Source organism: Condylura cristata, unplaced genomic scaffold (genome assembly GCF_000260355.1).
Source record: "Condylura cristata isolate star-nosed mole 26May11 unplaced genomic scaffold, ConCri1.0 scaffold00028, whole genome shotgun sequence".
Lineage (NCBI taxonomy): Eukaryota > Metazoa > Chordata > Mammalia > Eulipotyphla > Talpidae > Condylura > Condylura cristata.
The window spans coordinates 10334841-10348743 of record NW_004567129.1 but is presented as its reverse complement, the minus strand read 5'-3'; the positions used below and the strand labels follow the sequence as shown (position 1 = coordinate 10348743).

The following is a 13903-nucleotide window of genomic DNA, read 5'->3' as shown; positions in this document are numbered from 1 at the left end:
CCCTCATCTCTACAGCTCAGCCTCCACAGACTGTGACAATTTCATTGTCTCTGCTTTGCCATGGAAATCTCGTGTCATAAGTGTGGCATCTGTTTGCCTTCATGCTGGACAGCAGTTTTCATTAGGAAATAAAATCACTTTCAGGAACCAGTGTCATACTTTTAAATTTCAAAAGGAAACACAGGATTGGCCCTTGAAAGGTTGTCATGTCCCGTGGCCTCATTCCTTAGGAGACCTTAAAAGCCCTTTAGAATTTATATGTTAATTGTGACCCAGTGGACACCAAACTATAGAAAAGTCCCTTTCAGTGGGACTCCAGAGGCAAAGAGACAAAAGTTTCAAGCGGGTTTTTTGTCCTGTTCTTGTGGCAGCTGCCCAGCGAGAGTTGAGCTGCTTCATGCACGCCATTGTTGACCCCAAGAAGAGATGAATGGTTTTGCTAAAAATAAAAGCACAATCTAACAGCGGTGAGGCTACCAGATTTGCTTGAATTCCCAATATTCCAGCTTTTGAGTTGGCTAAAATTCTAGAATTTCAGGCTTAGGATATTGCTTACTATATCCTGCCCCTTTATTTTCCAAATTTCAAGATGAAAGCTCATTTTTGCCTGACTTTCTTCAGGGCACCTACCCATGCCAGGTCTAACCTCCCTGACAGTCTTTACACTGTCTGGCCATCCATAGTAATTTCATTAGTTTATAAATCATGTCCTCTCAAGGAATGTGTCTCAGTGATAAAAGCACGATAGTGACCTGCGAGGCAAGTTGGACATGAAAGTAACAACTTTTGTTTCAGAGAAATACAGTGACCCACACATGGAAGGCAGCAAGGCTGTGAGATTCATCACCTGTCTCTTTGATTTAGCAGGCCTATCTCTTCCACTTTCTGATCACCAGGAAGGGGTGGGGGTGAATTTTCCCCTGTCTTGTGTTGATGTTGATCTGGTTGACTATGTTAGCCAAAAAGTAGGCGGGGTCGTTCTAACTACTGTTGTCCTCCAATTTGGAAAATTTGTCCGAATACAGATGGGGTATGTGATTTAACAGCGCATATACAGCAGAGTTTTGACAACTTCCAATCTGTCTCCTACCCAGAAAATCAGAGGCTGTTGGATCAATCTGTTCTTATGCCTGCATAAAACACAGGAACTGTAACGCGAGGTCTGATGATGGGGAATTTGAAGGATAGTTACAGTATGCCTATCTTCTGGTGCAAACATTGTAGGTTTTTATTTTCTCTAAATAATTTTGCTAATCAGTATGATGGAAATGTTTACAGACATTCAGTTGTTAATAGTGATAGTTCTAGTAAATATTCAAGGAGAGAATGTATTTTTGTGCCAATGGAAATGTCCCTGCTGTGCCACATGTTTTCAGTTCAAAAGAGGAACTGGTTCATTGTCTGGCCATGCAGGTCACATGATCCCAAAGTGAACATTTCAAATAGTAAGAGGAATAGGTGTATATGCAGGTACTCATAATTAAATTTTGTCTGAAGAGAAATATGTACAGGTCATAAAAAGTTGACCTTTTTGTGGCTAACACAAATGTCAGGGTGCAAAAGTCATTGCTTGCATCATGACATTTAACATATTTGAGAAAATTAAGGTACACATTTCTACAGCCAGAGCTGTCACATCTCTGAGTTCTTTGTCTACATTGTTTTGTAATTGTACTAGGAATCATTTTTTTTTCTTGAAGGAAAAGAAAATAATCATGCATCATTAGAAAGTAGATGATCAGATTTGATGAAATGAAACATATCACAAAAATTTAATAGTCAGTTTTCTTAATGTTTTTCACCATAAATATTGCCTTGCTGAATTATACGAGGTAAAATCAAATCACTGCAAATGCGTGGCAGCCGTATAAATTTTAGGGGCAAGATCACATTAGTATAATTTTAAAAGTTGAAGCATCCATTTGTGTTGATTCTACCTCTCAGCGAGTTTTGATGACTAGAAAGTTTGACTCAGATCAAAGGTGATTTTGATTTTCTTTATTTATTTTAACTTTTGCAGACTAGTGATGGTCTCCTCTCTTTCTTCCCCCATTTCTGCATACAAGAAACGGCCTGGACCATCCTACAGCACAATGGCTCTACCCTGACAAGAGTCAGAAATACTAATCCAGAGAACCCCTATGCCGGGTTTTTCGAGTATGTGGCCAGCATGGAGCAACTCCAGGCCACAATTAACCATGCGGAGCACTGTGAGCAGGAGCTTACCTACTACTGCAAGAGGTCTCGGCTTGTCAGTAAGCAAGGTAGGTAAACTGCGGCCCCACTGTGCGGGTGGTGGTGTGCATTTTGCTCAACCAGCTGCCAAGGATTTTAATGCTGTCAAGCTGGTGGCATGTGGCCTTGAGGGTCTGAACTCCCTGTGTATTTCCCTGTGTATTTAGCAAACGTGTCACAGTCTAGAGGTCACCGTGATGCTTTTGCCTGAAGAAAAGAACAAGATCAATTTGCATCCAGCTCTGTTCAGAGTCTTGATTGCCTTCAGAATCTTCCTGGCCTTCATTGGATAGCTGTACAAAAAGGACTTTGTCTTGATCCTCTACGAAGCCAAGGGGTTTATCCCTTTTAAAGGGCAGGTGACACATACAATTCTTTTTCTCATGGAAAAGAGTTAATAAAAATTTGACTTAGTTTTCTGAAGTGAATATTTGGTGTGACACTTTGATGGCTAGTGGACAGCCTCTGGGGTAGAGGGGAAAATGAGAACAGACAGCTGGGAACACACTTTATTCGGTAGCTCGAGTAAAAATCAGAAAGCCATCTTAATCTTTCTTTTATCCTACTTTTAATAACCAGGCTGCTCCCAAAATCTGCCCTGGGTTTTGTGTTTTCTCCCTTGAGAACACCTCATTATGTGAGACAGTCTCCAGTTTTGCCTTGCTGTGGGCCTTTCTGACCTCTCCTTGAAGTCATGGCAAGACCTTTCCAGCTGACCTCTCAGTCTGCCTCCTTGCCTCATCTTCTAAGAGTCCAAGCATAATCCAAAATACTCGTCTGTATGTGAATGTGTACCCTGAAGGAATAGTCCTTTCATCATGGCACTTCCTGCTTAGCAAGCCAGAGTGCCTCATGGCCTGTTAGCTGTCAGACTGTCCTGTCTGGACAATTTCCCTGAGCATTCCAGACCCTTCATGTTCATGTAGCCCTTATGCTACTTCCCAGCACCCTCCGTCAGCGGCCATGGGGAGGCATATTTTTCTTTAGAAATTAGAGAAGTTTCTGAAGCCATGCCATCAGTATTCACTCCCCAGTGTTGACTGTTCAGAGAGTTGTTGTTCAAGATGGAGTAACAAGAACTTCCAAAGAGCCGTGTTTCATACGTTGCTGTCATAGGCTGTATGATTGTGTGGGAAAGTGTTGAGCCCTTGGTAATGTCTTTCCAGGAGAGCAGCTCTCCTGTTGCTCTCCCTCCACTGAGTAGAACTGACTGAACTGACCGGTGTCTTCCCTGTACCTGAGTCCCTCTCCTCATCCTCCTTGTCCTTCTCCCTCTTTTTCAGACTGTCCTTATTTGGCTGTCTACCGTAGTCTCACTCTGTCTTAGCAGCCCAGAAGCTCAGCCCTATCTGCAAGTGACCTTAGGTGGTTGTGATGCACAGAGCTTGGGACCCAAAGGTGGAGAGAGGGCTCAGGTCTCTCACTAACTGAACAGTGAATTTGGGTCATTAGTCTTTCTTGGTCTTTGCTTTCTCTCCTGTGAAACAGGGCCAACAACACAGCCTCACAGGGTGGTAGTGTGATGCGTCACATACAGAGAGCACACAGTGAGCCCCTCTGGCTCCAGGCCTCCATCACAGTGACACTTAAGCTGCCAGAGCAGGGTGTATACCTGACTCCCCTACTTGGCGTGCAACTGATTGTTCATTGCTGCTGACTGTTCATCCTGGAATGAAAAAGGTAGATTAACAATTGTGGAAGTGTGTTATAAGAAGAATGAGAACCATGGCTAATGAAGGGTAAATGGCCACTATGAAATAAATGGATTGAGTTACTTTACTGGGAAAGGGAAGACTGCCATGAAAGCCACCAATGAGTCAAACTCTAAAAGAACCAAAAGACAAAAATCCTCATCAGGTTAGTATGCAAGTGCCACACAAATTAAAGGAGCTGAGAGTATGAAGGAATCCCCACTCATGGCCAACAATGCACAGCTATCTTTGGTCAGATGCCCCAGATTTTCCAGCCAGGTTGAAGAGACACTACCAAAGAAGGTGGTGGAACAGGGGTGGTGGTCATTGTTCACATTGTTCAACATCCACTTTTTCCTCAGGCCCCTGACCTGAGAATTCATGTGGCACAGATCTGAGCTGGGGAGACTGAAAAGAAAAAGAATAATTTGGATTTTGAGATCACAGTAAGAAATAGATTGGGAAGAACACGAAGTTGGTAGTTGATGTCAGCTTTCATTTACAGTTTCAGATCTTGAAGATCTAGCAGTTTTATGTAATAATGGTGCCGTAATTGTGGATGAATAAGGGAAATGTGTGTGGAAATGTGTTTTCAGCAAGCTGTGGGTCTGTTCCTCAGTGTTTCGGAAAGATGATCACTGTGAACTCTCAAATCATTTGGATTTTAGTCTCTGAGGGATGTCTTGTCATGCTCACTGATATTTTACTCTCTCTATTAACTTCTGAAGGTTTCTCATGATTTTCTTATATTGTGTGAAAATGTTAGGACCCTTTAAAGTCTTGAATGAAGGTAGTTGATAGGTTGAAAACATTGCATGGTTTCTATTTCACAGGGAAATTTAGATGGAAAATATTACTCAACGTTTAGGAATAATGGTTCATTTTCTCTGTAATCTGTGAACACAATGTTATCATATACTAACATTTAGTATGTCTACTTAAATGTTCCAAGAAGGGTTCACCTTCTGTGGAGTCATCCTGCAATGAAAAATGAAAGTTCTTAATATTAATGTATTTATGCATAAGACAATCTCTGGTAACTCCTTGTTCTTTGGCACAACTGGACAACATTACAGTAATCCTGGGAAAGGGGCTGTCAGCACTGGTAGGACCCCAGGTAAGCTCCAGTGAGCCTGGGCATTGTAAGTAAGGGGGCAATTAGCAAATGTGCTAGGTTTTCAGTGCGGCTGATGGCAACCATTTAAAGACTTCAAAGTTAACAGGAAAAAAATCAAGCCTAATGAAGAAGCTGACTAGTTTGGTGCCACATTCTTCTCTTGCCCTGGCTGTCAAGATGACTGTAATTTCCCTCTCCACCATCTCTTTCCACTCCCCACCCCCTAAGCCATTACTTTCACACCTCACCTGTTTTTCTAAAAATCCCACCTAAATGTTCTTTCTCTTCTTTGCTTTAGTTCCTTGGCATTGTGTTAGTCTTAACTGTGAGAACAAGCTAGTAGCTAAACATTTATCATAGAAAGAAATGGATTTGGTTAACGGAGACTTTGTTTCTGAGTGTGATATTTGCTTCAGGCATAAAGATCTCTCAGTGTTATTTCTGTAGTCTACAAATAAATAGCCAAGCCATTTAATGGAAGAAAAAAATGCATGCTTTCAAATATATCTTAGCTTTTGACAAGGGAGTGCCATATCATACCTAACATTTAATACATAGCTAGTATATTTTTAGTCAGTGAATACTGAGATAAATCACTGACTTTATGGAAGATTACATAATGTTTTAATGGGCATTTCATGCTCTCAACTCAGTTTGGTTTCTGACCTGTTAATTGTTGTGCTTCTTATTTTGATGCCCTCTTAAGTATCAAAATTATTTTTAGAGAAATTTGCCTATGTGAACTGCTCTTCATACATTTTTACTACCATGCCTGAATTAAATCAGAAATCCTCAAGGAAAAATATACCAATCACTTAAACTTAAATAATATAATATTTAAAAAATAACATTATTAAAAAAACATTATTAAGGAAATGTCATTGATTATATTATTTTCACAATATTATACATCAAATCAGTTTTTCTTTTTCCTGCTAATATAGGTAGTGTTTTGGGAAGGGAGGGACTTGTACTGGGACAGAAGACGTAATTAGAGAGCAAATGCCACATTTCTCATATTTGTGTTTTAGATGGAATTCCTCTGAGCTGGTGGGTTGGAAGAACTAATGAAACACAGACCTACTGGGGAGGTTCCTTGCCAGAGCCTCAGAAATGCACCTGTGGATTAGAGGGGAACTGCATTGATTCTCAATACTACTGCAACTGTGATGCTGACCGGAATGAATGGTGATTTCTATATTATTTTATTATGCAAAATAAGGTGGCTTTTTTTTAATGAATTACTCAAAATATGTAGAGCTGGTCTGATGTTGAATAGGTCCATATAGTGAGAAAGTATACAAAGGTATTTTTTGTTGAGCTGCATGATAGTCAATGTAAATTTTTTTTTTAAGAATTTATTTATTTGTGCATACAGAACTGGGATACAGGCCAGAGGCTCAGGGGCGGCGAGAGGCTTCACCAGAGACAGAGTGGGGAGCAGAACAGGCAGATCTACGAAGTACATTGCTGAGGGGAGCAGTGGGTGGGTCAGGAGAGGTCTGCCGCGCCATGTGGTCACCTCCCGGGCAGGCGGGAATCGAACTCATGCTGAAGTGACTTTAGCTTCTCAGTGCTGTGCCACCAGGGAGGGCCAATGTAAATTTTAATATGATAAAACAGAGATATTTGCATCATATTCCGATTCATTTTAGGTCAATTAACATTCTTTTCAAAATTCACTGTATCTAAGTATTGCTGTTCTCCAAATATATCTGGTAATTGCTATAGCAAATGTCTTCAACAGTTTGCCTTTAATAAACATGTTTAATAAACATGTAAATAAACATGTGGTTATTAATAAACATAATAACCACAGTTATTGTAACACGGTTTCTTTTTAATTTATTTTTTAAAGAATAAATCATGGCACCAAGAAATAATGCCATTTATAAATCTTGAAAAAGAAAACTTGTATCACTGTAAGGATTGGAAAATCAAACTTCAAATATTCCCTAAGAAGAATACAAGTCTTTTGTGTGTATTGTCCTTTGAAAAGTCAAAAAACATATTTAGTATGCTTGAGACTTTTCAAATGCTTATTCATTTTATCTATGAAGAGAAAATATTTTTCAAATATTCATATCCATGTTTCAGTATGAGTACTACAAGCAATATGTCTGCATAGAGAAATCATTTTTTTAAAAATATATGGACTCATGATTACTTTTTTAGTTTTGTTTTTTTAGTATGGAAATATGTAGTGACATATTAGTATACAAATAGACAATAGAATATTTTCTGCCTGATAATATCCTATTATTATAGAATACATTTTTGAAAATTTCTACTTTCCTTGGAATATTATTTTTTTGCTCACTACCTTTCCCAAAGAAAGTCCCACATCAATTTGTACAATAATGCAAAGTAATGACAGTATTTTTGACTGTGAATAAATATCAATAGCAGTGCTTATTAACAGGAAGAAAAAGCTAACCTCATCACAAGGATTCTCCAGTGTTTCCAGAACATTAATCAAAAATAATTTTTAAAAACAAGACTTGAAACTTACAGTAAATTCTTCTTATGTTAAAGTAGCTTGCATAGAACTAACCTTTTCCAGATAACATTTATAAGAGAAAACTGTTAGCACAAACACCAACTTGATATATTAGTTGAGAATCACTAAGTGCAAACAGACACACCAAGGTGGGGGTCTTTTATCTTTGAAAGAAGAGAATTCAAGTGAATGAGATACATGTTTATCTGCCTTTTCTCTTGAGTAGACTCCACAGAGCATATGACATGGGGTGACAAGGCATCAAAGAGAATGCTTGATTTTGTTTGCTTGGAGAAGACAGAGTTGGAGGCTGCAAGAATGACCATAAATATAATGGGAAGCAGAAATTCCAGAAAGGAGAGAGAATCTTGCGTCAAGCCCACTCTGTCAAGTTCCCGCAGGGAGATTTCTAGGAGCCAAGCAGAGAGCTACAGCTGGGAAGCTCAACAAGCTATATAGAGATCTCAGTGGTTACTGCTGGAGGAGAGGTAGAATTTGAAGTTTGAGTCTCACAAGTTGAGATGGGATTTGTAAACCTCTCAGCCTTTCATAAAAATGACAGTTGGTCAATGTCTTTACAGCAGACTGTCTCCCAGAACTGAATGAGATTGAAAACTAAGAGCAAAACTGACACATGGTTCACCCCAATGAAGCATAAAACCAGACCTCTGCAAGTTACTGTGATAAGGTTGTGATTTAACTGCCTGCAGGGGAAAAAAGCAGTGTCTTCAGAGAATGAGGGAGGCCATAGTCTCTACATGGTTTCACCCATAATGCCCAAACATTGTAACAAATTACTACATACTGGACAGGGGGAGTGAAATTTCATCAAAAATCAAGAAAGTAAGTTATTAAAAACAAACTCTTGGACACTGATGTTTGATCAGGCAGAATTTTTAGAGTAACTATTATTTACATGTCTGAAGACTTAAAGGCAAAATAATCACAATGAGTGATCAGAGGCATTCTGTGTGATACACTACCAAGTCCACTAAGAGGACAGTTCAATAGGTATTATAAACAGGACATGATAACTATATTAAAGAAATAAACATTAATTTTAGAAAGTCCAACCTCTGAAGTGAAAAATTCAGTAGGTTGAATTGAACTCATTGGAGATAGCAGAAGAAATCTTCAATGAATCTAAGGACAGATAAATAAAAGTTGTTCAATATGAAGAACAGAAAGGGAAAAAATGGAAATTATAAATTAAAAAAAAACTTTGTAATTTTTGGTAAAATAACAATAATTTAAGACCAAAAAATGTAGTTTCACAAGGAAATAAAATGAAACCAAACAAATATTCATGAAGTAAAGTCTGAGAAATCTTCAAATTTATTTAATATCTATGATAGCAAGCCTCTAAAGGTGACTCCCAAGGATCCAGTTGGCTTAGTGTCCCGACCATGATTTGATTTCTTCTTCTTCTTCCTTCCTATATTGGGGCAACATTGATTTGCAGCATTGTATATGACTTAGTGGAATAGGTTTACCACCTCTTTATGATTTTCTCCCATTGGGTGGTGACTGGATCTTATGACTTGCTTCTACATAAATACAGTGTGGTAAAGGTGATGAGAACTCATTTGTGAGATCAGGTTACAAAAGACTGTGACTTCTGACTTGCTTGCAGTTCTCTGACTCTTCTAGCTTTCCTGTCCTCCTAAAGCAGTCCAACTCACTGTCAGCTGTCCTGGGGAGACACCTGTGATAGCGAGTTAAGAGTGGCCAAAAACCAATAGCCGGGGAATTGTGGACCCTCTGTCCAACATGAGTGAACTTGAAGGTACTCCCTCCCCAGGCAAAGATTGGGGTGACTTCAGTCAATACATTACAGTCTATGAGTGACCCTGAGTCAGAGGACCCCTCTGTGCTGTGCCCGGATGCCTGACAGATAGAACCTGCAGATCATAAATGTTGTTTTAGCATTTCAGTATAGTTTATCATGTTCTCATTGATAACTGCTACAATTTCAACATAGAGATTCCATAAACTGAGAGAATTTCAAGCAGAATAAGAAAATAAACAGAAAAATAGTCACTTTGATTTATTGCTGAAACTGTTAAAAAACAACAATAAAATATTTTGAAAGCAGCCAGAGTGGACAGATCTGGTAGAACACATTTCAGACAGATAAAAGGGTAAATGGAGGAGAAAAGGAAAAATGAAGGCCATCCTCGATCATAAACACAGATCAAAAGACAAAAGAGTGATATATTTAATGTGCTGAAAGAGAAACCATGAATTGGTTCAACCTAGAATTCTAGATGGTTGTCCCTTGACACCCACAGGGAATTAGTTCTATGATCACCGCCCCCAAATAGCAAGGCCCACAGATGAACAAGTCCTTTATGTAAAATGGCATAGAAAATGCACATAAACTTTGCACATCCTCTTTTTGTACTTTACATTATCTCTAGAAAACTCATAGTACCCAGTATAATGTAAATTCTCTATAAATGTTGTGGTTATACTATATTATTTAGGGACAGTGACAGCAAATAAAGTCTGCACATGGTTTGGTATAATCTCAACCATCATTGACTAACTACGTAGTGTGTGGTTTCAGAACCCACAGATACAAGTCACCAGCTGCGTTGAACAAATATATTTCAACAATGAAGGTCTTTTAGACACAGTTTTATTCAGATTAAATGTGTCTCAGAATTTGTCACCACAGAACTGCACTATCAGAAACTAACAATGTTTTTAGGTTGAGGAGAAGTAACATTAGATGAAAACTCAGATCTTCAGGAAGAAAAGAAGAACATAGAAAATTGTGACTATGTCAACAAATAGAACATCCATAGATTAAATTTTTTTAATTAAAAAAAACTTCTGTTTGATGGTATTATAAAGCTTATAACATTGGCATTTAAAATATATCACAATATAGCACAAAGAATGTGGTGTGTGTGTGTGTGTAGGGGGGTGTTAAAGAATTGCCCTATAGTAAGTCTCTGACATATTAAGCAATGCAATATAAAATCTAAGTATGCAATGACTAAGGATTTGTTTTATAACCTATGAAGCAAATATTCAAATATAGTAAGTAGACATATAGCTAAAAAGTGAATTTAAAAAATAAAAATAAGGGCCCTCCCTGGTGGTGCAGCGGGTTAAAGCACAGCACTAAGAAGCTAAAGCCACTTCCGCATGAGTTCGATCCCTGGCCCTGGAAGTGACCCACATGGCTGGCAGAACTCTCCTGACCCGCCAGCTGCTCCCCTCAGCAGTGTTTTCCATAGATCTGCCTGTTCTACTCCCCACTCTGTCTCGGGTGAAGCCTCTCATTGCCCCTACACTTCTGGCCTGTACCCCAGTTCTGTAAGCATAAATGAATAAATATTAAATTAATAAAATTAAATACAAAAGTATATGAGTAAGCCAAGAGAAGGCAGAAGAGGAGAAGAAATATGACTTCTGTTGGGATAAAAAGGAACAGATACACATTAAAACACATTAGCAGTCATTAATACTATTCATGGAAGAAACCATTTCATTTAAGAAATAGAAAATGACCAACAAATTACCAACAAAAGTAAACCTTTGGTAAAAATAAAGTGACGTCTTTCCTCTGCAAGCTAAAAAATAAAGACAAAAATTACCAGCTATGTTCTGTCTGCAAGAGACATTAAAATGTTGCCATATTTTTATATACTCAGATGAGCAATTTGATACTTACTCTTTTGTGTGTGCAAATTTAGCTCAGAACATCTTGGCTTGGAAATGTAATAAGGACTATTGTTTATTTTTGAATTATGTTAATCAGAGTAATTTTAGGAATTTTGTTATTGTTGCTTTTTTTTTTTTAGGACCAATGACACCGGATTCCTTTCATATAAAGAACATCTGCCGGTTACCAAGATAGTGATCACGGACACGGGTCGGCCGCACTCAGAAGCAGCTTATAAACTGGGGCCTCTGCTTTGCCAGGGAGACAGTAAGTGGTGGCAGCATGTTGTAAACATATCTGAGGAAAGTGTTGACATTTGAGAATCCTGTCTCTCGAGTCACAGAAGATGGTACATGATATGATTCCATTCTATGAAATCGGAATGTGCAGACACACACTGCAGAAAAGGGTGGTATGGGACTAGGGGCAGGAATGGGGCGAACTGGAGGGACCATGAATGGGCACAAGGGTTCTTGGGGGTGTGATGGGTTGTTGAGATTTGGGCTTTTCAAAATAGATTTAAATCTATGGAATTGTATATTTGCAATAAGTGACTTTTAGGATCTATTAATTATACATCAGAAATTGTTAAAAATTAAAAAGTCTAGTGAGACATCTTCAGGACAGCACCTTGGCTGGAGAAATTCTCCCACAGGGTCAATTCCCAACAGAAATCATTGAAATTGCTGTGATAACTGATCACCCCAGATTACCCATGAGGCCTTTGTTTTTGTTTTTGTTTTTGTTTTTGTTTTGGAATGGAATAGGGTGCTCCATATAAAAACAGTGGGGAGAGGGACTGTAGCCACTATATGAAGTGAGAGAGGGCCCGGTGCTAGTGTTACTTGTCTTCATTCATTCCCCTATAGAAGTTTAAAAAAAGGAAGTCTTAACACACGTAGAGTGATTATGTTTCAGTGATGTAATAATTAATCAGACTTTCGTTGTGAAAAATCACAAGCACATCTGCCATATTTTAGTCAGTCTGCAGATGAAGCACCTCCGTAAAGCACAAGGCCCTGTGGTAAAGGCTCTGGTGGCAAACCTTGTTAAGATTCTAAAAGAAACCACTCAGCATCTCGACTTGATTGCTTCATAAACATATTCCAACATTCCTAAATCTCTGCATGCCATTATCCCTACAGGAAGACTCCTTGCTGAACAGAACTGTTAGGGGTGTCTGTGAGTTTCCTACTGGTGGGTCTGGGCTGAAATTAAAACAACAATGGACTCGAATGTCAGTTTAATCAAACATTTCAACTTGTAATCTCAGTTTCTTCTCTGTGTGTGTGTGTGTGTGTGTGTGTGTGTAAGTCAATGGAACCAGATGTTTTGTGTATCCAGTGAATTAACACTAAACCAAAATTTTAAAATTCAGATGCATTTTCACAGGAAAAAAGTATTTTCAGCAGGGAATGAAATGAGCATATGTATCCATTCATAACCTCTCTGAAATCAGATTACAGACTGATGCATTAATTATTTATGCTTTTAGTTATTTCCAGAACTTAAAATGGAAATAGAAGAAATATTTATTTGCATTTAAAGCATACCCTAAAATAAAATTTTATTCTAGGGTATCAACAGAGGAAGAGATGATCTGACAATCCCATGAGTTTATGGAGATTCATAGCAGAAATTGCTTAGTTACAAAGCAAAGATGATATTGGCCTATAAAAATTTATATGTGCATTGTAAAAAACTGTTGGCTGTTATTCCCACCATCCCCCTTTTTTTTCATCTCAGCTTTCTATTCTGCTAGGAGACCATCCATAGTCATGTGAAGATGACACGGGTTATTTCATGGAGAGGAAAATTATGTGTAAACAGATGAGGCTATAAACTTGGGGTGCACCCAGGGGAGCATGGCAATTTTGTATGACCATAGAGAAATTCTTGTGTATGTTATGTTCACTTTCCACTGATGGCTCTGTCTGATCCTAACCCTTCAGGGGCCCAGACTGGCTTCCTCACCCCTCCTCACCCTTCTTATTCCATTTGTCATCATCTCTGGAGAACATTTATGCCTTGACAGAGGTTTCGGCCAACTCTTACCTGTAGATTTTCTTTTTATTTCAAACTTCCCATTAGGAACCTAAACATACAGCACGCTTTCATTTACCCAGGGATTCTCCACCCAAGCTGATATGCCCCACTGTGGACATGTGGGAATCCCTGGAGACATTGTCAGTTGTTACTGCTGGCAGGGGATGTCCTGGCTGGGGGTGAGGGCGTAGTTGGTTGAATGATGCCGACATCTAGGGGGGAGAAGCCAGGTGTGCTGTTCAACATCCAGCAAATACAAGACAGCCTTCCACAGTAAAGATTCCTCTGTTCCCAAATGTCAGTTGTGCTGCTGTGCTGTAGCCGAGAAGCATCTTGAGCTGTTGTGACCATGGGCTGCAGAGGGAGGACAGCAGCATTAGCACTAAGAAGTTACAGCCAGTTTCAAGTAGTTAAAGGTATATTTATCAATCTCTGATTGTTCATGATGCATCATTGAGAGTTTTCCACGGCCTTCTTATCTCCTGCATCTGTTTGAAGGTCCCATAAGAACTGTTCTCTGCATGAGGAACTTTTTTATTTTCTCCGTCAGAAGAGCTTTGGCTCCAGAACAGTGACTGCGCCTTAAGGCGTAATGTCCTGAACTATTTTTGAGTTTCCAAATGAGCTGGACCAGGCAA

At 39.0% G+C, this 13903-nt stretch overlaps 1 protein-coding gene across 1 annotated transcript in view; it reads left to right on the top strand.

The window, feature by feature from the left end:
* Positions 1–13903, top strand: part of CNTNAP4 (contactin associated protein-like 4) — a 232909-nt gene that overhangs the window by 170973 nt on the left and 48033 nt on the right. The window contains exons 13-15 of the mRNA XM_004690363.2: positions 2067–2264; positions 6075–6231; positions 11359–11486. Coding sequence (XP_004690420.1) covers positions 2067–2264; positions 6075–6231; positions 11359–11486 — 483 coding nt within the window. The remainder of the gene's footprint in view (positions 1–2066; positions 2265–6074; positions 6232–11358; positions 11487–13903) is intronic.